General features: G+C 37.0%; 1 protein-coding gene across 1 annotated transcript in view; it reads left to right on the forward strand.

Moving 5' to 3' along the window:
* The window catches only part of LOC129005939 (neurogenic protein big brain-like), a 67,109-nt gene extending 39,900 nt beyond the window's left edge, over positions 1 to 27,209 (forward strand). Inside the window, exons 3-8 of the mRNA XM_054434975.1 lie at positions 15,275 to 15,506; positions 23,645 to 23,743; positions 24,257 to 24,365; positions 24,689 to 24,820; positions 25,482 to 25,661; positions 26,403 to 27,209. Coding sequence (XP_054290950.1) covers positions 15,275 to 15,506; positions 23,645 to 23,743; positions 24,257 to 24,365; positions 24,689 to 24,820; positions 25,482 to 25,661; positions 26,403 to 26,839 — 1,189 coding nt within the window. The 3' untranslated portion in view covers positions 26,840 to 27,209. The remainder of the gene's footprint in view (positions 1 to 15,274; positions 15,507 to 23,644; positions 23,744 to 24,256; positions 24,366 to 24,688; positions 24,821 to 25,481; positions 25,662 to 26,402) is intronic.
* The last annotated feature ends 429 nt before the right edge of the window (positions 27,210 to 27,638 follow it).

The following is a 27,638-nucleotide window of genomic DNA, read 5'->3' on the forward strand; positions in this document are numbered from 1 at the left end:
TGGCTTTCAACAATTCTTACTTAAGAGCAAATAAATTTATGTCTTTTTGCAATTATGGATGCTTATGGAGGCATTACGATGACTCATTGGTGTTTTTGTGCAAATTAATATTCAAAACAGTCCATGTCAGCCATGTAAGTGACTCCCTCCTCGCACCGCTTCACCGCAGGACGTCACATCTGGAGCCGCGTTTGTATGTTTTACTGCCGCGTTTTATCGAGCGTCACGCCGATGTCCAAGCGCCCCTCTTGACAATGTGACACCTTATGGTGCGATCTGGCGGACTCTGGTGTCAAATTATTGATTAGTTGAGCCTATTTTTTTCATATACAAAATTGAAAATGAACAGGCAAACTGACAAAAAAAGATTAAAAATTGTATACTGTTAAAACCCCTCTTTTTCTCTATTTATGTATGTCCCAATCATATATGCGTTGTGCAAGCTATCAATGAAATTCTAAAAGATAAGTCTAGACTTATTGATTACAAAACAACTATATTTGTTATACATCCATACTCCCAGTGGAGTTACGAGTTTTTACTGAGCCCCTAATATTTGTCTTGGCTTTTTAGGGATTTTTCAGAGGAACGTGTGAAGAAAGGAAACATGCTGAATTAGTTTAGTAAAAGTTTATAGGACCTGTAATAATATTAACAAACAAACATAAAGTAGCTTAAGGAATACTCAAGGAATAAAAAAGACAATGCATTTTACTGGTAAGTTTGAAAGAGTCCGAAAAAGCTTTAGAGCAATTATTTTTTTGATGGGGTTGTTTACGGGGGCGTAGGTTTCCATATAAACTGTATACGTCCAAATACTTCCTTTACATACAGTAATGCACAATTTATTTTTATTTTGGAAGAACTATTCAAAGTGGAACACCAGCCGGAAGAAGTATGGGCAGAGTGAAGCAAACGCGACAAAATTAATGCATCCTCTCGAAACACATTCTTCACGATTATCTTGTTTGTAAACCTTTCTACCACGTTTACTTTCGTTCCCCATAACTACCTTCGACGAAACATGAATCGTCCAGTTCACTACACTCAGTACAGTCAAGGGTATGTATAGGTGGGGATGTTTTATCTAACTGCTCACACTGTGATAGGTTGTTGCTCAGTTTGGATAGGACTTAACATTTATCATGTTTAGACGTTCAGATCCTCAGTAAACATGGATGAAATGTGGTCCACGTGGCACACATCTGCATGTTTGAGCACGTCTGGGCGCAGCTGTCAAAAAAACTGCCCCCGGTCTTGGTGTCACTCTGTAGAAGAAATTGGGGAAAAAACTTACTCGAAACTAATGTCTACCGTGTGTGGAACGTTTTTAACTTCTTAAAATAATCTTTCGATCTGTGGGTTTGAAATGTTTTGGAGTTGATAGTTGAAAAGGAATCTTTTATGTTTGTGTAATCGTATACGGGTTTTACGTCGATAATTTAATTTTTATAATTTTGTAGTTGAAACTGGATTAAAATTAGAACAGTAGTTGGAATTGCTACAGAAAATTCACTTTAACCTTTGCTATTTCAGTAATATTAACTATTAAATTCCGTGCTTCCTGAAGTATTAAATTTATTAGAGGGCGATTGTTGTGGTTATACATAGTAATATAATCACCATGCATTTAATCCAATGGGAAATGAGGATGGGAAGAACTTTACTCCAAATCATTCAAACATAAATATCGAGTTTTTTATAATGCTTATTGAGTACAAAACACTTAATTTTTTTCAATGGCTTTTTTTTAGTATCTATGAATTTACTATAAACCATCTATACTATTATAAAAAAGAGGTGGTTGCTGTATGTGTGTATGTGTGTATGGGAAAAGTAAACTCGAAAAATACTGGTCGGATTGGGCTGAAATTTGGCATGATGATAGCTCACATTCCCGATTAACATATAGGCATATTCTTATTTCAAAAATCCTTTCGGGCTCCGCCCCAGTGGCTCTGGAGTTTCCCATGTTAACCTTATGAGAAATGGAATTATTGAATAGCTGTTTCAATTAAACAAGTTGGTTCTGTTCTATGATGTTCAATAGCATTAAAGTTACAAGGATTACCAACAGGGTGCAGCACTATTATTTCTTTTACATTTATGACAACAGCTAATTTGCAACCAAAAGGTGAGTGAGCGTAGCGAACGAACTTCAACCTGGAGGCGAGTTAGCGTAGCGAACGAGCTCCAACCTAAAGGTGAGTGAGCGTAGCGAACGAGCTCCAACCTAAAGGTGAGTGAGCGTAGCGAACAAACTTCAACCAGGACGTGATTGAGCCATGCGAACGAGATAATCTTGAAAATTAAGAAGTTAAACGGGGCAAAGCCCGCGGGTTACAGCTAGTACTATATAAAATTATGATATTTCTCTCTCAACAAAGTGTTTCTATCTAAGAACAAGAACAAATACTTCATTTAATCGCCTGTTTGCACTGTACTTGAAACAATGTTGTTGAAAAGCTAAATATAGGTGGATGTAATATAAAATATTTATAGCATATTACCTGAAAAATTAAAACTTAAACTAATTATATTTTGTAGAAATGCTCCTGTTTTTAACTTGAAAGATGATTAATGTTCCCCGTTATGTAACTTTTCATATGAATATTTGATACTATAGTTACATTGTTGTAAACACTGGAAATTATCATATTTATCATTTTATATCATGTTTGTGAGTAGGAGTTTTGTAGTATGGCGTTATTCAACACTCGCCCCGTAACCTGTCTATGAATTCTCCATTTTACTCGCAGTCACGCTTTCCGCTCTGCAAACTCCTAAGTAGTCTTCAACATTACAAAGAGTTTTGTTTCGAGCGAGAATTAACTCAAGTTTTACACCAAGTTTTAAATCCTTTTCAGAAAACAATGTTGCATGTCCCTTTTACATCTGAAATTTACTTACCGTACTGCAATTTACTTAACAAGATCACAAGTATTTCAAAGGTTTTAATTGGGGTGTTTAACTGTCTAACTTATTCTGGATATGTATTGACATACTGCTCAAAAAAATAAAACCATTTTGCAAAGGTTTAGGGTTAAATTTAAGGACTTAATTCAGTGAGCTCAACTTCAAAATGTTGAGATAAACCTTTTACAATATTTATAGCATTTTCTTGATTAACTAACTGTATAAAGGAGAGGCAACTCTCTCGGTGTTTACAAAAATATTGTTGGTAGAAAAATGATAAAATCATCCGGTGGCTTTTAGCGACGGCAATGCTTCAATACAAAGAAATTTACCATCTTCTGAAGTACCTATTCTTTCTAGACAGGTTTCGACAGGTCTTTGAACCTCCGGGCTTTATTATATATATATTACCACATAGCTATATTGAAACCATTGGTGATTTCTGTCATGAATACCATGTCATCCAGTAGATGGTTCCCACTATAACCACTGGACTACTAATATAAATAATGCTAAATTATTACCATTATTATATCGCACAAAACGAACAAAATTAACTCGGCCTTATCGTATAATTTCAGTCAACTTATTACAAACGCCTAACGCATTCAAATTATTTCTTTGAAATTCCATTTACTTAAACTATATTTATAAACTATTTTTGTAATCTCCGGTTTTGTGTCTCTGTGCACTCTTGTTTTGCATCTTTACTGAAATTAACTATTTTAATTGTTCAATCCGAGCGCGTCTCATGCAAGAGTGGTTCACAGAGATAAAGCTTCGTTCTGAAATTATTTAGTGGAAGAAACAGAGGAGAATAAAAACCCCAAGGGAGTCGGAAGACCGAATTCTCCAAGGAAATAATTCATCCCTGGTCGCTGCGTAATTTTATCTTGTAAAGTGACTGTAATTTTGCTCATAAATCTGAATAAATGTCCGTGTTCATAATGCTGTGCCCTGCGTCATCCAGTTATTTTTAAGTATGCAAATTTACGCGTTGTTAGCTTTTGTACGTGATGGATATCGGGTTATGTTAATAATAAAATATAGTTTTGCAAAAAAAAACCTACTATTTCGGTTATTGATATTACAAACTCATTGTTTCTATCACTGGAAACATTAGTAAATGTATACACTTATTTTAAAATATTATCAGGATAATTTGCTCCTAAATGTGAAGAATATTGAATTAAGTACATACTAATTTACAAATTCCAATTAATATGTTATTAAATACTTACCCATTTAAGCCCTCTTAGAGTTATGTTTTACTGCAGTACGACTTGCTCCTTTCATTATTTTAAAAGGTTCGATTGCATAAAATATAAATTTTAAACGCAAATGTCTTTGCTTGTCCGACGTATTCCTTTCTTATATAATTACTACAAATATTGTCTACAGATTAATTAAATTAATTCAACCTATTGTTTTGTCCTTAATTAAGTCTGCATAATATAAGACCATTTTAACAATTAAGGAGCTAAAACTCACACTTATTTAACCAGCCACTGTGCTCTTATGGCACGGAATGCTGTTGATTCTCTTCTAATATAAAGAGTTTAGCAGTTAGTACGTTTTGCTCACTTAATTAATTAATTGCAATTACAGTGCCAGTGGTACTTAAACATAAACCCAGATGTTTTATCACTATCTGTAGTCAATACTACTCAAAATCTTAAACATCTTTTGATAAAATATACGAAAAAACACTTAACAATTCATACAAGTAAATAGAGATAAGTACACAGTTTCCAGCAATTATAAGCAGTTTTATTTTCACGACAACTGCGAAACAAAATCTAAACAACAAAAATTGGCAATAAAAACTCATAATCAACCAATATCACAAGATTTAGTCCTTAATTATTGTCGGATCCTCCGTTAATTGGCATCTGAGCTTCTAATGACCAATAATGGGGGAGTGTGACGTCATAGACAGCTGATTGCGTGTTTCCGGCAGATCACGTGACCAGCACAGCTGCAGTGCTGCCACCTGTCGACCATTGTTGTCGACGCATCCTTTGAATCTTCGGCTTCCGTGTGTAAAGACAATGAAAACAGGCGTCTTCAGAAAAGGAAGTGAATCTGGTACCCGGTACCCGACGACTCGACGAGCATCCGAATTATGATCATAAAACTTTGTAATGTGTTATACCACTTTGTACGTCAGTTTTCAAATTGAATTGAAGATTCCACATGTCCAAGATAAAAGTAAACATGAATTAAGATGGTTAACATTAATAACATTTTAAAACGAAAACGTACATTGATGATGGTCCATGTTTTAAGAAGATACTAATCCTAAAATTGATTTTCTCGGGTGGGTTCAGTGTACGTGAAATCAACGAAAACATCAATCATTACATTAGAGGGTTTAAAACAATCAATAGTATTGCATCAGTTGTATCATAATCTCCTCCTCTACAAGACCGTGGCGAGACAAGTCGTATCACCATTCGCAATTCCTCTCAAGTGCTTAATTATATTAAATATTAAATTTTCACGGAAAAGTAAAAAAAAACAAGTGTTTGCCTCAGGAGGAAATACTCTGAATTAATTGAGTATTCCTTCACTAAACCAAATGCCAAAATGTCCTCCTAAAACTGTATTTAGTTTCAATTCAATTTCCACTAACACTTTTACTAGAGATCTTACAATTTCTACAAATCACAATCAATCCTCACAAAAACCTCTAAACTCTCACCTTTACCCAACACACTCCACCGGGCCGCAATTTTTGGAACGCAAACGCCAAATGTCGGACAGGCCTTTTTACCAGGAATTCACCAGAAACGTTGACATTTGCCGCAGAATCGTAAGAATCCGAGGATTACGTTGTACGTGTTTCTATAGGACAGGACAATTACTGTAATTGGAGCTAAGTGTGGAATGTGGGGAATTAAGATGAGGGTGAAGACAACATATGGTCAACAGCTGATTACTGTAACAGAGCCGGCGCTACGTGACAGCATTCACTATACACCATAATGTGTAACATATACGATAATGATAATAATATACTGTATCATAATATATACTGTATACGATAATAATATACCATAATTTTCCCGTGTACGCCTAGCGTCCTAAAATATAAAGGAAGGATAAAGGATGTGTAAAAACCTACACCATATCAATAAACCCCTCGCTAATCTCTGCATACCGCCTGCACAAATAGTTCATTTATGTACGTATCAGGTAATCAACCCCATCCGTTCCCCTTTGGACCATTGTCATAGTCAGATTCAATTACTCTTTTCAATGGCTCGTGAGCAGCGGAAGCCACTAGGGTTGTGCAGGTCTGAGGTCCACAGGTACATCCAGTGTAATGTAGAGAGCACGGCTCGTGGTATAACATCTGCCCAGCAGCTGCTGCTTCCATTAGAGATGTTTTTGTGAATCTACGCCCAACAGATTTGACGAGGAGGGTACGCACAAATCATCTTGAACGGTAAAAGAAGTAGTGAAATATTTTGGAAACAGGGACAAAAGAAAAATATGGATTGGCTTTTGAACGTACAAAAATTACATCAGTAATGATAGGTACCTTAAAACTATTGGTATGTCTAACTAATGTAGAATGTTGTAGAATTTTCCCATTCCTCGTGCCATTGCCCTGTAAGTGATGTGATTATTTTTTAATGTATATTTTTTTACCTGTACTTTTTATCACAACAAAGTTTAAAGTGAATACTATACAAGTATTTAATTTGTACATTAACTTCACAATGTAGGGCGGAAAAATACTTGAGCCGAAAATTCTATTTCCTATTTTACTATTTAGGGTGAATTTTCTTCAGTCGCCCCTTGCAATTTGTAGGTTGTAAATTCATTGCAAGAACCTACCGTATTTATTTCTATCTGTAACCTAATCTAAGTTCGGTTAAAATGGAGATTCAGAATTATTTCGTAAGAATATAATTTTTAAACCGTTGTTTTTCAAATATTTTCTACATAAAAGTACATACAGTAGATATTAACATAAGTCATGAAAAACGTTTTTAACAGAATGAAGATCATTGGGAAAACTTATAACCACTATATTGGGAACCAGTAATTCAAATACGAAACTCATTTAACACTTATTTCACCTCTTAGATGTTCTCAAATTAATCTCAGACTGACAAACGTGAATTGAGCGGCAAAAAGTCGATAACCAAAAGTTAGAAGTCGACGGCGATTCTCCCACGGACCATGAATCGAAGAATGAGAGAGAGTGACGCCTCCAGAGTTTACGGAAGGGTACGGCACAAATAGGCGTCTGATGAGCGTCCTGATGAGCGTTAAATCTCCCACGCTCACGCACACTAACACACACACACACGTGCAATTAGGGGTGGGAGGGGTTGCAGCATTGTTGTGAAGTGCGTCTTGTGTCGATACGGCAAGTTATCAAACCCTAGACGCGAGATGACGGATGTTGAAATTTGAAAACCGGAACACAATTAATTTTAAGCGTGCCAGGGTGTGAGTAGGCCTTAGTGCTGCTATCGTTATAATGCATTGTGAATTGGCGAATTTAATGGGCAATCAATAACGTTGGGGTTGCAAGTTCAATTTTGAAAGTCGTATGTAGAACATTGAATTATTTATGTGTCAAAGTAGATAGTAGCCTACAATGTACTAGATTTGATTCGTTTTAAATATCCCATAAATTTTTAAAGATGGCTTCATTATGAAATGGTAAATTTCTTAAAATGTGTAGACTCGCTTAATGCATCTGACACTATTGTTTCCAGAAAATGTTGTTTTAAATTTTTGCATAAATGAATTCCGAATTTGTTTGCCGTTTACAATTTATTGCAGTCCCTCAAGCTACTTTCATTGTTTCGCGTCTCAATTTTGATACCATAAAAACTAAAGAAATAAAACTCTTATTTTATAGTAAAGTTGTCAACTATCCGATGAACAAAAGTCTCAACGGAACTGCAAATTTTTCACTAAGACAGCAGACCCATTACGACACCATTATCATACAAGTAGAACTATACTTATATACACAATAAATAGTAAGTCTTGACCTTTGCTAAAAAAAATTCAAAGTGAGTCTTAACTGGAGTAAATTTTTACATAGCAGAAACGATTTTTTGTAAAAAAAAATACTCCACACCCATTTTAGACTTATTTCCAAGAGTAGTTCACCAAGTGAGAAGCGATGCTGTGGTTTTAAAGGATTGAAGAGCGTTGAGCCTGTTTTATTGCCTGTTCGTCTCCCAATACCGAGATGCTGGCTTTGGTGTTGACATTGCGGCATTTTACACAGATCTTGTGATATTTGTAGTATCTCGCACGATACATCCTAGTAGATTGTGTATTGTGCATATTTTACTATCGTTATACACAATAATCGTTAATTACTCGTGGTTCATCAATTGTTTATTTAAGTAGTTGTAAGCATAGTACACAATCGATTTAAACGACATAGTTTACTCTACGATTTACTTACCGCAAACAATGATTTACAGTATTTAAATCTAATTTCCCCCCGGAATAGATAAATTAAAAATATGCATCTCAGAAATTTTACAGTATGGAGCTCTGCAAACAAAAAATCTTACGGATTTATTTACACCAAAACTGTATTCATCCACACGACTTCAATAAAAACGAACAATTAATTCAATCACTTATCAATTAAGAAGTCAATTTAATTTCGTAACTATACTTTCATAGCCAATGGTCCAAATCACACTATCTACCCTCTAACCGATTTCCGATTTAAAAACTGTCTCTAAACATAGAAGTGGATATAATTTAGTTTATACGTTGATTTTTAAGCTGAAACGAGAATTTCATATGGTATCTATTCGACAACAGTTCCATGATTTTTATCACAAAGTGATTCCGATGCATGTATACCCTGCCTTGTGAAGTTTTCGAGAAGCGAGCTGGTCTAGTGGTAGAGCACGGAGCTTCGATCCTGAGGCCCCGGGTTCAAATCTCGCCAACCACCAATAGATTTTAGCTACATGATGATCATGATATGGTTGCATGATGATGCGGAACCCCGCTAAAACTACCCTGAAATTATGTGAAAATGGTTCAGGGCTATAGGCTAAAGTGTTGTAAGATGTGAAGCAACTACACTGTTGACAACTTGAATGCAAGCCTGACTTCTGTGCTCTCTGGTTACAACTGTGACCTATGCTAGCAACCAAGTCATGGTTAGACAGTAGAGGCTAGAGGCGTGATTTTTTTTGGAGCATCGATCTTTGTAACTGTACTGTGATGAGAGTACGGGACATTCAGATGAGACGAGCAATTTTCGTTAACGGTCAGTGGAATTGTCTCTAACGTGATTGGTTACTTGGAAATACTTCAAGTAGCCAGTCAGTAAAGTGGTCGAAGCTAGAGATTATAATTGCCAACTACTTCGTTGAATATGTATGCTGTTGATGGATTTGTAACGGTTGTGGATGGTTTCTAATAATGCTGAGAACATATTTGGGTCGGGACGTAAAAATCCTGGAGTCCGGAGTTGACTAAACCCTTACATGTGGTTTCGTGGTTATGCATACAACCTTCTTGTTTTACATGTATTATGTAGCTCATTAATTTTGAGAAGGACATTTCCAACGTGGAGACAAGGCTCTACATTATTTTTAAACATTCTGTACTTAATTTGCATTCGTGTAAATACTTGAACAGGACCTTAAAATTAATGTTAATTATTTTCTGTTGTCTTATACAGTTTTAATGGTTTTAGCGTCTACTGTTGTTTAATCTATTGTATTAATATAGATTAACACCACAAATTAAATTAACATTGCGATGCGTATAACACAAGTCATACTGAGTATAAAGGTAGCGTCTTTGACTGATAAGCAACATATTACTGTTCTGAACAGACCTCCGATATAATCTACTACCTTACCACTGCATTTGACAATGTCATGCCCATACAACCATACTGTAACGGTGCCTCCCCGTTCTTAGATCTTTATAAAAACTAAATGAACGGACAGTTAAGGTATTGAAATTTCGATACTGAAGTAGACATCTCCTCTATATGGACCATCTGTAGCAATTTTTTATTAAAACGAAAGTTCAGTGAGCAAGTCACAGATTGCGCTAGTGCATGGAAACAGCATGTCTGGAGAAGACATGCACCGAATGCAAAAACTGTAAAATTCTGCAATTCGTTTAATTTATGGGCTCAAAAAATTTGAACATGTCTCTCCATTTAGAGCTGCAGCAGGGATGGCAACTGTAGGCACTGTTTGCAGGATCATGACGTGCTGCATGGTGCACAAAGCTCTTGTACAGGAGCCACAGTACCTTCTTGAGAGGTTCTCTTTCCGGGAGGAGGTCTCTCTGCGCATTACCCACCATGGAACCTCGCTTTACTTTCCAAGAGTGAGGCTGGGGTTTGGAAGGAGAAGCTTCTCGTACTTTGGTCCAAAGCTGTATAACGACCTTCCCTCGATCCTAAAAAAATATGCTTTGCCATCAATCTTTAAGAGTAAGAAAAAAGGAATTGTACACTGATGATTAGTTGTTGTAGTTAGATTGTTTTGTTTCTGTTTTTTTTTATTGTTTCTATTTATTTGTTTCTTAGTTAAGTTATTGTTTCTATTTATTTGTTTCTTAGTTAAGTTATTGTTAATTATTATATAACGAGAGTTGTTCTGAAAAGCAGTTGCACTTAGAAACCCTTGATCAATAAAGGCATTTTTATTTATTTATTTAGTGTCTAAAATTCTATATTTTAATTTATTTATCGTCACTGAGTTGATCTTTTGTAGACGTGACACAAAATATGTCTTAAATAAGTCATCTTACCAGTTTGACTCGGTTAAAAAGCTCGCACTTTTGACAGGAACCATTAATTTACATCAGCACAAGCTGACGGTGGTTCGATTTAACTACTTCCATTTTGATTTAAAAGAAAAACTGGCGACAATTTTATGGGGATACTGCAGTATGTCTAGTTATGGTTAGTCCAATGGGTTAGGAAAACTTAGAGCCAAAGGAAATCACAATTCTCACAAGAGTGTATCGATACAACTCCCTCACTTAACGTACACGTCATCCCCTGGTCCTATCCCACGGTGGATCATCCCTCCTAGTTCATCCTAGGTGCGTCCCAAGATCCCCGGGGACCTAGTCTAGTAACAGATGACGTAGGCCCGCGTCGGTTCTCACAGACAACACCACTAATAAACAGATGCGATGCTCACAAGTGTTGCGTGATTATTAAAAAAGATTATCTAAAGCCAGTGATCCGTGGGGGGGTGATAATAGGTTGCGCCCTTGTTGCGACCTAGCGACAGGGGTGCGCCCCCCCCCTCTCCTTGTGTTTTAGGGCAAGTGCGGTTTTTAACAATCAACCCTCTCTTGTGCACTTGCCGCAACAGTCGACAGTTGGCGAGTATTTGTGTTGGGGTTGACGAACAATTGAACAGCAATCGGATGAGGATTGGATTGCGTGTGGTGGTTGCGGAAGATTTGATTTATTAGTGTGTCGCGGACGGAGTGTTCCTGGAAGTGTATGTGTAGTTTGGTTTGAGGAACCCACCTGGAAACATGTTATAGCAGACAATTTAGCAAGGTGGAGTGAAATTAAGAATTACCTCAAAAAATTGAATATATGGTTTGGTACGTTAAGGACTCAAATTTAGCAAAATTGTAAATGTGAGTTAACAGTACGAATACCAATCCATCCAATTGTAAATTGTAAATTTTTGAATTAATTGTAGAGGGAAAATATAACACACAAAACAAACTTATATGGAATTTCTGTAGCGGAATATTTTTATGGAGTAAATTTACATCTAATGTACGATATTTTAATATCGGAGAGACTACATAAAGCATTACACTCCAATCATTAAATTTAATCCAAACATTTAATGACGTGAAGATTGTTTGGTTATTTTATTATTTGATGAGAAACTAATGTCATTGATAGACAAAAAATTAAATAGCCTTATTTTTAACACAGCCTTAAACAGCCTGTGCCTATTTCTATGCTTGTCTGTGCTAATATTTTCAATAGTATTGGTTTATGTTTTATTAGATGATCACAGATTCTTGAACTATTGAAGACGAGGTACAAAGAGGTCGCGATTAGGCTGTATTGAACCACCACAAAAGACCGAGTCGGCAACAGGAAAGCAATTTGACGCAAGGCATGCCGGGAAGACGATCCTTTCGATTGGAGGGAAAATCATCGCTTTAACCCCTTGTATCTTCCATTCTTTAGATTGGGGTGAAAGTTTGAGTTGGAATGATAAATAACTCTGGCTCCAGAGAAGGAATTGACTTGGTTTGTACACAGACTGACTTCACGTTGTTTCATGTTTTTAAATCTATACTTATGTGCAATTATTTTAAAACATGATTCATTAAATGGCATTGTTTAAGATTTAATATAAGTTATTAAACCTATGTTGAGTAGTAGTCGTTTTTTGTATTAATCAGTAAACTACTAAAAACATTATTTTTAGACACATATTTTAATCACAACACTCACAAGTACTGCCTTTCTAATTGAATAAATGCTGCTATCCTGTATCCCTTAATAGCTACGCCATTGTGCAAGGCATTAATGTATCAGTTTATACTATTTAAACATTTAAGCTCTTCTTTATTGAGACGAACTGAGAATCATCACCTTGAGGTTCTTTCTTACAGTAAATCTCCAAACAAATATAGACCGACAAAAAACATGAAACGTGTTCAACTCATTTTAAAATTTACAATATTTTACATTACTTGTTACGTTACTTGTCTTAGTTGTGACATTAACATATTTCCTAAACACCGAGAGAAAAATGCATTTTGTAAGTAACATTTTGGCACTCTCATTATACAATTTTGAGTCCGATGTTTCTAACTAACGCTCATACAGTTTTAATTTGCCATCAATTATTACGTTGTGCGATCTCAATTATCCGTTGACCAAATACCTTGGCAATTGCGTTTTGTCGACATAATTGCTACTAATCATAATTACCGGGTCGGAATATCGATTTATTAATGAGGTTATGTTTGATTACTGTGTCAAAGAGACAAAATAGATGAAAATTGCGATTTCATTGTGATAGGTTAAAGCCAATCAAAATAGTGTTCTACCATAGCTGAATGATAGAAATAAATTAATGTTTATTACTGTATTCATTACTAATTACAAGTTACTTATTATTGATCGGGGTTTTAGTAGTAGAGCGCGGGGCTTCGGCCCCAAGGACCCGGTTTACAATACATAATTAGGGACAATACAAAATAAGGTATTTGAAAATGGCACTGTTTATCAAGGCTGACTTGCAACTGATGTTCTTGTTATTGAAGTTCCTTTGCATAACCTAATAGTAATAGCTAACAAGACAAAAACTACATATTTTCCACGAGTTTCAAAAATGCATATTAAGGTGTGATAAATATTTGTCAGTGTAAATTAAGGTGTATCTTCCCCATCCTATTGTCTACGGTCCAGCTCTACTATTATCTAGCTCTATAGTGGAGCTGGAGCGGTTCTAGCCAGTCTAGAGCAGGCTTATCGAGCCCTAATTGACCCTAATTTAATCCCTCCTCCCATATCATCGCGGCTTTCATAGCCCTTCGTCCCTATATCGCCCTCATATCTCCAGCTTAAAGCGTTCCTCACAATCACACATTGTTTGTTATCAAATTAGTGGAGATTAAGTCTTACTAATGCAGTCGATCTGGATGATTACATTGTGGCGAACACCCTTTTGATCTCCAGCAAGCTCGATTGACCCTATATTTTTTAATGTTTGTTAATATTTTAACATTTAAGTATAAGATTACATGTTTATCGTTGTTTAAAGGGACAGAATGACGAATCGGATCTACGAATCTGGAGAATTATTTAACGTTTTCTTATTTTAGTTACAAACACAGGAGTGTGATACAATAGAAAAAAGTATCATTATAGTGTGTGGGTCCACAACAAAAATTTGAACTCGTGTTTGCCTTGAGTGTTTAAGTACCTAATCTCAATCATTCTTAAATTTTATGCTCAAATCAGTTACACCACAACGGAGTTATATCAACAACCAAACAATCCGATACTACAGAAAAGATCGCACAACTTCGACCTGTTTGTTTGAATCTTGTACATCAGCAAATTCTTTCTGCACTAAATAAAAAGTTATTTTCTAGCATATATTATCACCACCAATGTAAATAGTAAAAGTAAATGCTTCTCCTTCTAGGTTATGGTTCAGTTAAAATTTGAAATTGCTTTTACTAATCTCTGTGCGTGTTATATACAAATCTTACCCCTTAAGTTTATTTGTAACGGTAGTCTGTTACTTCGTGTTGTACTACAGGGTGCGTTAAAAAACCTGACGGCTTTTAATACTAAATAGCTCAAGAAAAAATACATTTTTATTAAATAATGTTATATTGTACACAATACTATGTCATTTTCAGTTATGAAAAATTATATTACTTGGGTGATGACCTAAACGCAGGCTTCCTATTTTTTTAATATTTGCAGCCACCTTCGCCTGAGGAATAAAAGCAATATCTTCCCGGATACACTGCTTGAGTTCAGAGATGGTTCGACATTTCGAAATAAACACTTTGGTTTTTAAGTATTCCCACAGCCAACAGTCACAGAAAATTAAGTCTATGGAGCGAGCTGAACAAACCAATAGATCACTTTACTGGAAAAGAGTTCACGCAAAACTGTCTTTGAATAATTTGCTGTAGGACAAGTTGCGCCACCCTGTGGAAACCATGTGTTGGTCATGTCTATCCCTCCTAACATTCGCAGTGCAATTGTGGAACCAAAAACCCCCTCAGTATTTCCACATAGCGTTCCGAGTTTACAGTGACGGTGTTCAACCCTTTCGTCCTCAAAACATATGATCCGATGACTCCAAACCATGCTACACCACACTAGACAGTAACTTTCTTTCGACGAAGTGATGTTTCACCAAACATAACCTAAAATTGGCATAAATAAGCATAGTTCACTACAACAATGAGGTCTCTAGCTTGTATAACAGCTGACTTATTACAAAACAGAAACCATCAGGTTTTTTGGCGCACCTTTTAGCTTAGCTATTATTTTACTATGTGTCATCTATTACTTTGTGATCTGTCACTAAACGGTCGGTACAGTACTCTTATTACAGTGCCTTTATGTTATACATAGGGACGGTTCTATTGTTCTATTCCGTGGCGACGTTGTCGTCCATACACTCTAGTTACTTTGTTACCTTATACCATAGATAAAACATACTCCCTTAGTAAAACGAGCTTCAAAATTTACAATGGGATGAGAAGTCTACTTGTGTTGGTTAGTCTATGCTTATACCTTGTGCCCTGTTACTTTTTCCAGTATACTTTGTAACCTGTTACTCAACGGACCGTTCTGTTCCAGGGTGACGTTGCCGGGCCGCAACATGTTCCCGGGGGATGAGAAGAGGATGCCGGCGACTCTAGCTCAGGTCCTGGTGGCGACTCAGACTCCTTGGCAGAAGTTTGGTATCGAAGTCGTCCTCAGTTTCGTCATCGTCTACACCTACTTCGTCACCATGGACTCCCAACGACGCTGGTTGACCGGGCCTGGGCTCAGCATAGGAGCGGCCTATCTCGCTTGCAGCCTCGTAGCCGTGAGTATATCTTCTATCTTTACTTTTATTTAACCAATGACATTTTTACATTATCTTATGTATACGTTCCACTATTAGCTTTATTTATGTTTTTGTTTTGTCAAAAGAATGTACAAAGTGTGCTTCAGTTATTTTCTTATTTCTGACTGACAAAGCATCACTTAAAACTCCATTGTCAAATTAATAAATACGACCAGAATAAATAGTTCTGAATTTGATCTGTCTGTGCAATGGATTCAGAGCAAGCATTATTGAGCGGAGCGAGCGAAGCTCTTATACGTCGACTCTTATGCATTTCGTAATACGAAAACTCCTCCTAGACGGCTGAATCAATCGTTTTCAAATTTTGCATGGTGATAAAGACCATATCGGTGAGTGCCAACATCTATATGACGTTAAAAAAGTCTCTCAGGAATCCGCCCCACTGGGTCTCAAAGTTTCAATGTAATCCTTATGGAAGCAGTATTTGACACAATATAAACAAAGCTGACATTTACATATGATCAGCTGTTGACTTTTGAATGCAGTAGATAAAAAAATAGCTGACAGCATTATTCCACAGATATTAGAACATAAACGGTGGTATAGATCATAAATATAATCAAATGACGACACTAGCTTGAGGTACGTGACGTATAAATTGGAAAAGGAATTAGTAAAGGTCTGGAGTGTGGAAACTGTTTATGACGATTAAATTAAGGTATCTGGATTCCTAAAACTCTATGGGAATGTAGGAAAACAGGTCCGCGACGTAGGAAGTGGCGAAGGAAGTAGTAAAGGCGAGCAGTCTGGAGTGGAAACTGTTTATGACGATTAGATTAAGCTATCTGCATTCCTAAAATTCTATGGGAAGGGAGGAAAACAGGTCCGCGACGTAGTAAGTCGTGAAGGAAGTAGTGAAGGCGAGCAGTCTGGAGTGTGGAAACTGTTTATGACGATTAGATTAAGGTATCTGCATTGTTAAAATTCTATGGGAAGGGAGGAAAACAGGTCCGTGACGTAGGAAGTGGTGAGAGAAGTAGTACAGGCGAGCAGTCTGGAGTGTGGAAACTGTTTATGACGATTAAATTAAGGTATCTGGATTCCTAAAACTCTATGGGAAGGTAGGAAAACAGGTCCGCGACGTAGGAAGTGGCGAAGGAAGTAGTAAAGGCGAGCAGTCTGGAGTGGAAACTGTTTATGACGATTAGATTAAGCTATCTGCATTCCTAAAATTCTATGAGAAGGGAGGAAAACAGGTCCGCGACGTAGTAAGTCGTGAAGGAAGTAGTGAAGGCGAGCAGTCTGGAGTGTGGAAACTGTTTATGACGATTAGATTAAGGTATCTGCATTGTTAAAATTCTATGGGAAGGGAGGAAAACAGGTCCGTGACGTAGGAAGTGGTGAGAGAAGTAGTAAAGGCGAGCAGTCTGGAGTTTAGAAACTGTTTATGACGATTAGAATAAGGTATCTGCATTCCTAAAATTCTATGGGAAGGGAGGAAAACAGGTCCGCGACGTAGGAAGTGGTGAAGGAAGTAGTAAAGGCGAGCTGTTCGGGTTGTGGTATCTGTTTGTGATCTGTTAGATTAAGGTATCTGTAATCCTAAAATGCTATGGGTAGGGAGGAAAACAGGTCCGCGACGTAGTAAGTCGTGAAGGAAGTTGTGAAGGCGAGCAGTCTGGAGTGTGGAAACTGTTTATGACGATTAGATTAAGGTATCTGCATTGTTAAAATTCTATGGGAAGGGAGGAAAACAGGTCCGTGACGTAGGAAGTGGTGAGAGAAGTAGTAAAGGCGAGCAGTCTGGAGTTTAGAAACTGTTTATGACGATTAGAATAAGGTATCTGCATTCCTAAAATTCTATGGGAAGGGAGGAAAACAGGTCCGCGACGTAGGAAGTGGTGAAGGAAGTAGTAAAGGCGAGCAGTCTGGAGTGTGGAAACTGTTTAAGACGATTAGATTAAGGTATCTGCATTCCTAAAATTCTACAGAAAGGGAGGAAAACAGGTCCACGACGTAGGAAGTGGTGAAGAAAGTAGTCAATGCGAGCTGTCCGGAGTGTGGAAACTGTTTATGACGATTAAATTAAGGTATCTGCAATCCTAAAATGCTAATGGAAGGGAAGGAAACAGGTCCGCGACGTAGGAAGGGGTGAAGGAAGTAGTAAAGGCGAGCAGTCTGGAGTGTGGAAACTGTTTATGACGATTAGATTAAGGTATCTACAATCCTAAAATGCTATTGGAAGGGAAGAAAACAGGTCCGCGACGTAGGAAGTGGTGAAGGAAGTAGTAAAGGCGAGCTGTTCGGGTTGTGGTATCTGTTTGTGATCTGTTAGATTAAGGTATCTGTAATCCTAAAATGCTATGGGTAGGGAGGAAAACAGGTCCGTGACGTAGGAAGTGGTGAAGGAAGTAGTCAAGGCAAGCAGTCCGGACTGTGGGAACTGTCTGTGACGATTAGATTAAGGTATCTGCAATCCTAAAATGCTACGGAAAGGGAGGAAAACAGGTCCGCGATGTAGGGAGTGGTGAAGGAAGTAGTAAAGGCGATAGTTGTTCGGAGTGTGGGATCTGTTTATCACGATTAGATTTAGGTATCTACAATCTTAAAATGCTATGGGAAGAGAGGGAAACAGATCCGCGACGTAGGAAGAGGTGAAAGAAGTAGTAAGGTGAGCAGTGTGGAGTGTGGGAAATGGAAACCGCTTTTAGCAGTTTTAATCTATCTGCAAAGCTGAAATGCTATGAGAAGGGATGGAAGCATGCCCCACGACATAGGGAATGGTGAAAGAAGTAGTAAAGGCTAGCAGTACGGAGTGTGGGAATGTTTGTGGCAATTAGATTAACGTATCTAAAATACTAAAATGCTATGGAAAGTGATGAATACAGGTCCACGACGTAGGAAGTGGCTTAGGAAGTAGTAAAGTATGAGCATCAGCATAGTGTGAGATACATCTGTGGCAGTTAGATTAATGTATCTTCAATACTAAAATGCTATGAGAAGGGAAGGGAACAGGTCTATGACGTAGTAAATGGCGATGGAAGTAGTACGGCTAGCAGTGCAGAGTGTGGCAACTGTCTTTGACAACTACATTAATGTATCTGCAATCCTAAAATGCTATGGGAAGAGAGGGAAACAGGTTGGATAAATGAATCTGTAGGATAATACTTTAATGCTATGAGAAAAGAAAGAAACAGGTCTATGAAATGGTGAAGGAAGTAGTAAGGCTAGCAGTGCAGAGTGTGGGAACTGTCTTTGACAATTACATTAATGTATCTGCAATCCTAAAGTGCTATGGGAAGAGAGGGAAACAGGTCCACAACGTAGGGTGTGGTGAAGGAAGTAGTAAAGGTGAGCAGTGTTGAGTTTGGGAATGGATTAATGTATCTGCAATCGTGCAATGCTAAAATGCTACGGGAAGAGACTGTAGACTATATGTTAAATGATTACGAAGCACGAATCGATACATATTTTTCGATACATGCAATCGTTTACAATCGAAATTTACAACTGAGTTGACAACAGCAGATTTTTACTCCATAGAGGCTAAATACGATTTTTACTCCCTAAATATTAAAAATGCTACTTTAGACCCGCAACGCATGCATTAAAAACTACTGTTTTTACTGCAGTCTGGCAAAAACAATATAATATGAAGCCTTGAAGGCTCCGCTCAATTTTGTGGATGCCTCTGCAAACGCCACCTAGTTTATCATGCGTATATGGATTGTCTACAGATTATTATCACAGAAAACGTACTACTATAACCCAGAATGGCAACCGCATGGTAAAAAGCATTAAGCGGTTTGAGAGACCTTTGCCTGTCAATCCGTAGGCAGCGCCACCAGCGTTGCTATGCTATTGCATGGCAACGCTGGTGGCGCTGCCTACGGATTGACAGGCAAAGCTCTCTCAAACCGCTTAATGCTTTTTACCATGCGGTTGGCATTCTGGGTTATAGTAGTACGTTTTCTGTGATTATTATGTGCTTCGTAATGAAGGGTTGTACAAATAAGAAGTTAACAAAGTTTATAATTTTGTCAGAAAACATTTTTGGATTTTTGCATGGGAATGATTTAACTTCAAACTATAGTTTTGTTGCTTTATACCTTTAATTTCATGCGTTAGTGAACATTGCCTAATTTCGAATGGTGGCTGACTATAAACACGATCCTCATCAGTCCCCCTCATGCGTATTTGTAAGGGAAATTGTCGTAAATTTTTGAAATAAGGGATGACAGGTACAAGTATAGTATGGATGGTATTGTTGTATGCAAGTCTTGTTCTTGTCATCTTTCAGTCCAGTCTCAAAACAAATTCGAGGCGTCATGAAACATGTAAACTCGCATAACTGTAACACAGAAGGCTATGCATAATTAATTGCAGTTGGCTTGCTTCGCTACGTCCAAGTTGTGAAAGTAATTTGTAATCCACTCATTTGGTTTTAGCCTCGATGTGCTGCGTTTACACTCTGCTTAGCATAAGCCCCGGCATAGAGTTGCAATATGAATTATTCTTTGTCACAAGGCATTTTGTCTATTAAACTACTAGTTTAAGAGTTTTCCTGTTTAATACAAATTCCCCCGGCAAATTCCAGCGTTCCATCAAAGTCCCGCGCTATTTGGACTATTTACCGCGCAATTTACATTTGCCCCGATGAGAATATACGACAGCACACACGGCAATAAAACTTTCCACAACTCCAATTTGTTCTGACGAGTTAATCCGCGGCTCGCAACGTTTGTACGCACTATTGGAAATCGCACCGTAAGATCTTAATGTACAAATGCATTCCGTAAAAATAACTGGTCTTTCTCCTCGAGTGGAATTTGACATTGACCGTAAAATCCACAGAAATGACAGGCTGTATCCTTCTCCCTGGACTCCCTTTGAAGTCGCCGCCGACGTCGGACTCCGATCCTGGAGCTAATAGACAAATTTTAGGCGCGGAATAACTGTGTGGTAATGTGTTAATGAATTTGGCGACTTAAATTTTTGCCTTGTCGTGGTTTATCAGCGTTTTTGTCGGATTTTGGATTCCATCCTCCGTTTTACCCAGAAGCTCTCAACAAGGGAGTTTATCTGATGGAAACAGGAGATCGACATTTGTTGCTGGTTGGATTTAGTGCTCGTTAAACAGAGTGCGTGAGCAGATTGTGTAGATGTTTGATAGTTCTGTTGGTTGATTTTTTCTAATTGTTCAGTTGTAAGCTTTTTTTTAGAAATTTCCTAAAGAGTTAAGTCTCACTGATTGCTTAGAGTAGTCCTTGCGTCATTATAAAAAACATCTGTATCCAACTCCCAACATAGTCCTGATTACCCAATTGCTAAAAGTTACATGAAAATCAAGAGGGATCAGCAATCATGATAGATCTGCTGGGCTTGTCTTACAGAATTGATATACAGTAAAATGTTGATTAAAAAAGTGAACATTTGTTTTTTTACGTTTTGGACTCACAATAGAAACCAGTAAATGGTCGGTGTTCTTAAAAATGAAAAGAGACTATCGGCTGTTAACAGTAGTCAGTGCTACAAGCTATACATTATTTGGCATCTCGCAGGTTCACTTTACTTCTGCAGTCATGAGAGCATAAATTGTTATTTATTGTAATCAGTTTTTCCTATAGAACCTCCTCATAAAAAATCCACTGCCAATTTTTTCAGTGGCTTGCCCTAATGATAGCGCCAAAACTCTCAGAAGGCAGTTATACTCTGTGTGAACCTCATCGCCTACGCCAGTAGCGGCTTGAGTCCAAACGGGCGAACATTACTCATAAACCAATTGTTTGAAGACAGTTTATAAATGTGGCGGGTAATTACCACGGATAGTTTACGAGTGGCGGCAACCGCACGACTGTGTGGGAATGCGCGCTCGTCTTCACTGCCTTCTCCATCACGTCGCCGCGGCCAGCAGCGTACTATATGAAGTGAAAATCGTTGGCGGCGCTGAGATGATGAGTCTTTACTTTTCAGGTTGTCCGTTGTTTGATTGGCCAATTATTTGAGGTTTTACAGAAAACTACAAATAATTTCTAAACTATTTGAGTTTACGCTTGACCTTAGGCCGTCCGTTTGAATTTCTTTTGGTTCGTGAAGACGGGCTTTTAGATTTCATGTGTATTTTACCGAGCTTTATTTGTGTCGTGTGCTTGCTGTCTTTTTATAGTTTCAAACTAAAAATTTAGACTAGTGGTTAGTATTGAACTTCGGTGCGAGAGGTACGCGTTCAACCCACCGGCATAACTAAACAAATTTGGGGTTCTGAAACTTTCCCGTAAACTTTTTTGAAAAATACCTCTGGCGTAGACACACTCAATTTAAAACTGCTGCTTTTTGCCTTTGTTGCACAACGGTTAGCAATAGTAAAATGCTTTCAAAGTGTTAACTGCGAAAACTTAAAATTAACCTTATTTTTGTTTCCAACAACCAGTGGGTAGGTAGTGATAGCTATTCACTGCATGCTTGCATTAAAATAAATCCAGTAACAATTCAAGCAATGAATATTCAATAAGTTCTATTTGGTTATTACTGTATTCATGTAATTTGTAAAGACAAATATAAATGATTCAAGACGAACCTCGACTTAATTTTTTGGTAAGTAAGTATAATTATTTCGTTTTCCACTCAACAATTTTCATTTAAATTGAAGGGATGTCAATTACTGTGCCAATAAACGAATCCCAAGTCAAAGGCGATCTCAAAGACCGCAAAGCTGAACGCTTTTGAAAGAGCTATTGGTTGTGCTCAGTCACCTAGAAGTTCATAAAAAGTTACAGTATGAAAGGAAAAAATCGCAAACTATTTTCACAAGTCTGCATATTTCAATATAATTGGAAATTTGCCATGTTTACCATTTTTTATGTAGAAGACTATTAACTGTAATTTAGCCAAGGGCCATAGTAAGTTGATTCACGGGTGTCCGCTAGGCGGACTACATCCCAAGCACGCACTTTAACCGTCGATATATGCTTTCATATAAGACTAATTCAATTGTATGCTTCACTACAAGTTTTGAAGCTACAAAAAAGTCCATATTTTTGCAATACTTGATGTGTTTTCAACTGATGGTTTTCCTATTACATAACCAAATCAGGTGGGGTCGGATTTGTACTTTATGAGAGTATTGTTTTACTATTTAAAACTGTTTGAAGTAAATGCAACGTTTCAAATTGCGAACAACTCCCATATCAAAATAATGTCCACTCATTTCACAAAATACCAAATACATTAAAAGTTTAACCGCATCTTTCAAGATTTTAAAGACCAATTAAATATCAAGAAATATAGTTCTGCTTCGGATTCTTCGGTACCCGGCGCTAGACGAGACGGTGGGGAATGTCCCCTCGGAAAAATTTGGAATATCTCCTTACGTTTCGGTCTTAAATGTCATCTCTGAAATGCGTCTTGGTTTAGTAAGCGGCATTTCGTAGCTACTAAATCGAACCTGGGAAAATCGGTGGTGGAAGTAACTAAATTATAAGGATGTGGAGAATCTGCCTCGGCGGCGACACTGAGCCGTGATAGTTGGAATACCGATCCGGACCGATCACTGATCACTAGTGGTGAGGCTACAATCTGATCCTCCTTTATTTACTGCGGTGCTCCGGTACCGGTTCTGTTAATTAATTATTTGCTGGGTAGACTTGTAGATTGACGTATTCTAAGATGATTCGTTAAGGGTTAATCCTACGTATTTACCATTTCGAATTACGGTTTTGGCAATTTTTTGTATGCAAAAGAAGATAGTAAAAATTAAAAAAAAATCGTTAACATCCAAAATGTGTTTACATGCATTTAAAAATATATTTCATACATAACAGCTCAATCTATCAAACCTAACAAATTCTCCTTTAGGTATTGTTTTTTTTCTTCTGTAACTGGGGGCTTCATTGGGAATTCCTCCCTCGTGTATATAGATGTTCGGTAAACAGAAAATAAATAATAAAATAAGTTTTTTCTACTAATTAAATAATTATTATCTATGATATTGATACTTGACACAATCCCAATCATTGTCACATTGACACAATCTTGTCACAATTTAGACGGGTTCTTTGCATTTTGCTGTAGTTCCTAGACTAATCAGTACTTCTATTTCTTTGTTGAAACTTTCCTCTGAGACGTATCAAAATGACCCTGTGTTTTTTCTGTTGTAGACGTCAAGCAGCCCAGCCTACAGTCCCAGCAACCCAGCGCTTAACCCAGCCAGAGCTCTGGGTCCAGCATTTGTCATGAACAAATGGGATTACCACTGGGTGAGTTCTTCTTTAATTTGTAACTTAGTTGCATATAAAACTTTCTTGTTGAACCCTTCTTACATTAAACCTAAACCATAGATTAAACATACTCCCTTAAACATTAAACATTTTTAACTTTAAAACATTAAACAGATTAAACATACTCCCTCCTAAGGGAGTAAGATTAATCTATGCCTAAACTCTACCTGTGCTTAGCAATAGCATTATAAATTTATAGGCACTCATTGATCTGTCAAGAAAGTTTACAATTTGAGGGATTAGTTTTCCATTGTTTCAATACTCGATTGCTTTTTAATTTCTACCTGTATTGTACCGTATGCATAGATGTGGAAGGTCTTTTGTTTTGAGCAAACAAACCAGCTTGTGTGTCGTTTTGTGATTTTTTTTTATAATTAAATGAATTAACAATACCAAATATTAAAATTTAATTTGTTGGTTCTAATTGACGATTAAAAAAGAGGGATATTTCCCGTTAAGAGAAATAAATAAGTAACAGTTATTATTTTCCAGGTGTTCTGGTTTGGCCCTATTTTGGGAGGAATCGCTGCAGGTCTTATCTACGAGTATATATTCAACCCCAGAAGACACGGGAACCAATCCAAGGAGTCTATTGATGGAGGTAAGCTTTGATACATACGCATACTAAAATCAGAATAAATATTTGTGTTAAATTAACATAAACAGAGAGAATAGTTCAGCTATCAAGTTTGTTGCTCAAAAGAAAAGCTATTTTTTTTCTCTATTGCAACATATAATTATAGTTAGTTATCTTTAACATTTGATATTTACCTGACTAGAATTTTTAATTAATGATGAAAATCATTAGGAGTGCACTATTTTGTATTTTCCTCAATAAACAATTAGGGGTTTTCTAAAGAAATCTTCCACATCCTGTACACCAGTGATTATTAGATTAAAGTAACATTGACTTGAATGTTTCAGACTCTTCTAGTATTCACTCAGACGAGGACACTTATGATGAGCTAGACAAGCCGCGCTCAACATACAATACTCTGCGCTCGGTGCAGCCCGGCGCAGCGCTCTACGGACCTGTCACATCAGCTTCACCTAATGGTCAGTTCATCACTTATCAGTTTATCAAAGTTCATCTTTGGAGTTCGTGATTTACACTTGTGAACACCATAAGGTTTCTGTAGAATTACTTGATCTGTTTTAGCAACAAAATAAAGAGTATTGTATCACTATTCTGTAACAATAAAATTCATTGTAAAAATGTCAGAACGACAGGAACTGTATATTGGAGAAGAATAGTTGTCTGTCTCATTACTGAGAGATACAACTTCAATTTTATATGTTAAATCCATGAAACATTTTACTTAAAAAGTTATAGTAAAAACAAAATAGCGTGTTTTGAGCATTATGGCATTATAGTTTTCCTGATGAATTCCAAAGAGTTAATCCCTTTATAACGAATAAAGGTTAGAAATACAATGTCTTAATCTGCCATGTAGTCGTCTGTTATCCTACAAGATTATGTGTTTCGCTCCTGTAGCATCATGTTCATATCACTACGAACACAAAATCCTTTTTAGTCGCACATTAAAAATTATGATAGTCGACACCCACAAAAACAAAGAAGAAATTTTCTCCTTTTCTTCTTTTTATCTTTTCCACATTTTCCTTTTTTTCAGAACAGTCTCAGATAAGATTTCCCTACAGCTTATACAGCATTTCCTAGTAAATATATTATAGTGATGACTATCTCTGTTTACAGGAGCGCCAGGCTACTGCGCCAGTCTGTACTCTGCGCCGCCGTGTAAGCTAGACCGCGTGGAGTCCCTCTACGGAGGCACCAAGTCACTGTACGCCAAGTCTCCTCCACTCACCCGCGCCAACCTTAACAGATCACAATCCGTCTACACCAAGTCTTCCGGACCCATCGTACACAGAGAGGGTAGGCTTAGTTTTGATCAATAATAGGCATTACTTACTAGTGTAGTAAATTTATTGTAACAGCTGCTTTAGTGTATTGCAAATAAACAAATCTACATCTGCAATAACAACATCTGACCTTATCCTTTTGTATAGAGGCATTGTTATTTAGTATCAAGTTTACAATTATTTGAAAAATATATTGAAACCATAGAAAATCCTTCAATTAGAACCCATACAAATATAACACTTTCAAACAACGTAATACTTCTCTCGTTTAGTACTTTACCTAATAAAATGCGCTTCACATGAAATTTATGAAGGACAAACTCGTTTCTTGTGTCTTGAGTGTCTTGAGCAAACTGTTAGGAGTGACAGTTTAGAATCTATAAGTAAAAACAGTGCTTATTTGGTCACAATTTCTTTATTCCTCTTTCACTCAAAACTGGTAGTATTAGTATTGATCAAATCTACTGATCCAAAATTGAAAAAAAAACTTAGACATTCATTAGCCCCATAAGAATTTTCACTCTCAATGCTATTTCTATATTCAAAGATCTAAAAATTAATCATATATAAAGAAATTATCGTCTAGGCTGTTTATGGTGTTGATGTTACTAAGTTTATTTATCATACACTCTCTGAAGAGTAAACAATTTTTAGGCACTCATAGATAGCCATTAGTATTTATTTTAGGTAAAAGGTTGGACTATATTTAGCAAATATATCCATGCAATCCTATAATTCTCTATCTATTTTGCAGGTATAGTACCTCGGCCAGGCCCCCTGGTCCCTGCTCAGTCCCTGTATCCAATGAGGCTCAACAGTACAACCAGCAACACCAACGCGGCCAATCAGAACCAGCAGAACCAACAGCGTCTCGGTGGTGAGAGCGTCTACGGTGTCCGATCCATCAACAACGGCACCGGCGGAATATACGGGAAGATCCCCGGCAGACCAGAGTCAGTTTACGGTACAAGACGGCAAGACTCAGCCGACTCCAGTTACGGATCCTACCAGAGTAATCAAGGCAACCAGCAGAACCGTGGAAATTATGCCCAGAACATCAAACAAGCTAGTAACTTCCAGCAAGGAAATGTTCGTCAAAGTCCGCAACAAAACGTAGGAATCCCCGTGGCTGGGCCCCCTCCCCCCTACCTTCAGCAGCATCCCCGTAACTCTCCCAACCCTCAATACTGACCTCTCTCTCGGTCCGTTAGCATTACCAACGTCAGGTGCTTACGAGTGTAGAGATAGATGTGTACAGTGTAAATATTTGACTGTTTTAACCAACTTAGCTTTAGATAATGTGAATACTGTAAATAAGTGTTGAATAATATGTGCAGTTAGTATTTTTATATGAACTATGTTTGCGTAAATAGCCAGTGTAAATAGTCATTAGAAAAATCTGTAAACAAGTCTTACGTAATTGAAATTAGTTATTGCAGTGCTCGATTGTTGAAATACCTTTGTTGAATATTTGTAGCATTTATTTTTGTATACATCAGAGTAGGTTTTAATATATTATAATATTACACTATTTAAAAATTAACTCAAAATGTAATGTAAATATCTTGGTAATAATTTGTGTGAGAAAGGTTGTTTTTTAATTCAATGAAATTTGTGCAAAATTATAAAGAGATGTTGTTTTTTTATCTCCTAGTTTCAATGTTATCTCTATAAAAATGTGAAAAACCTATTAATAAATGTATTTTGTGTATGGACTATTGATATGATTGCATATTTACTTTATAATTATTTATCAGCTATGGGTTATATATAAAAGATTTATGTTGTGAAAACTAAATATATCTGAGAACCAGTACTTTGGTCTCCATGTTGGATATTATTATTATTTGGCCTCATTATGTTTGTATAAAAACTACAACGCAGCCTTCCTTTGTTTATTTTTACTTTTGGCTGCACTATAGCAAATATAGTCATGAATCAAGTGTAAAATGCTAGGAAGGCCTACATCACATAGTCCATTTTAAGCTTT

The sequence above is a fragment of the Macrosteles quadrilineatus genome, unplaced genomic scaffold (genome assembly GCF_028750875.1).
Source record: "Macrosteles quadrilineatus isolate MER2022 unplaced genomic scaffold, UCM_ALF_1.0 Scaffold_46__1_contigs__length_943047, whole genome shotgun sequence".
Classification (NCBI taxonomy): Eukaryota; Metazoa; Arthropoda; class Insecta; order Hemiptera; family Cicadellidae; genus Macrosteles; species Macrosteles quadrilineatus.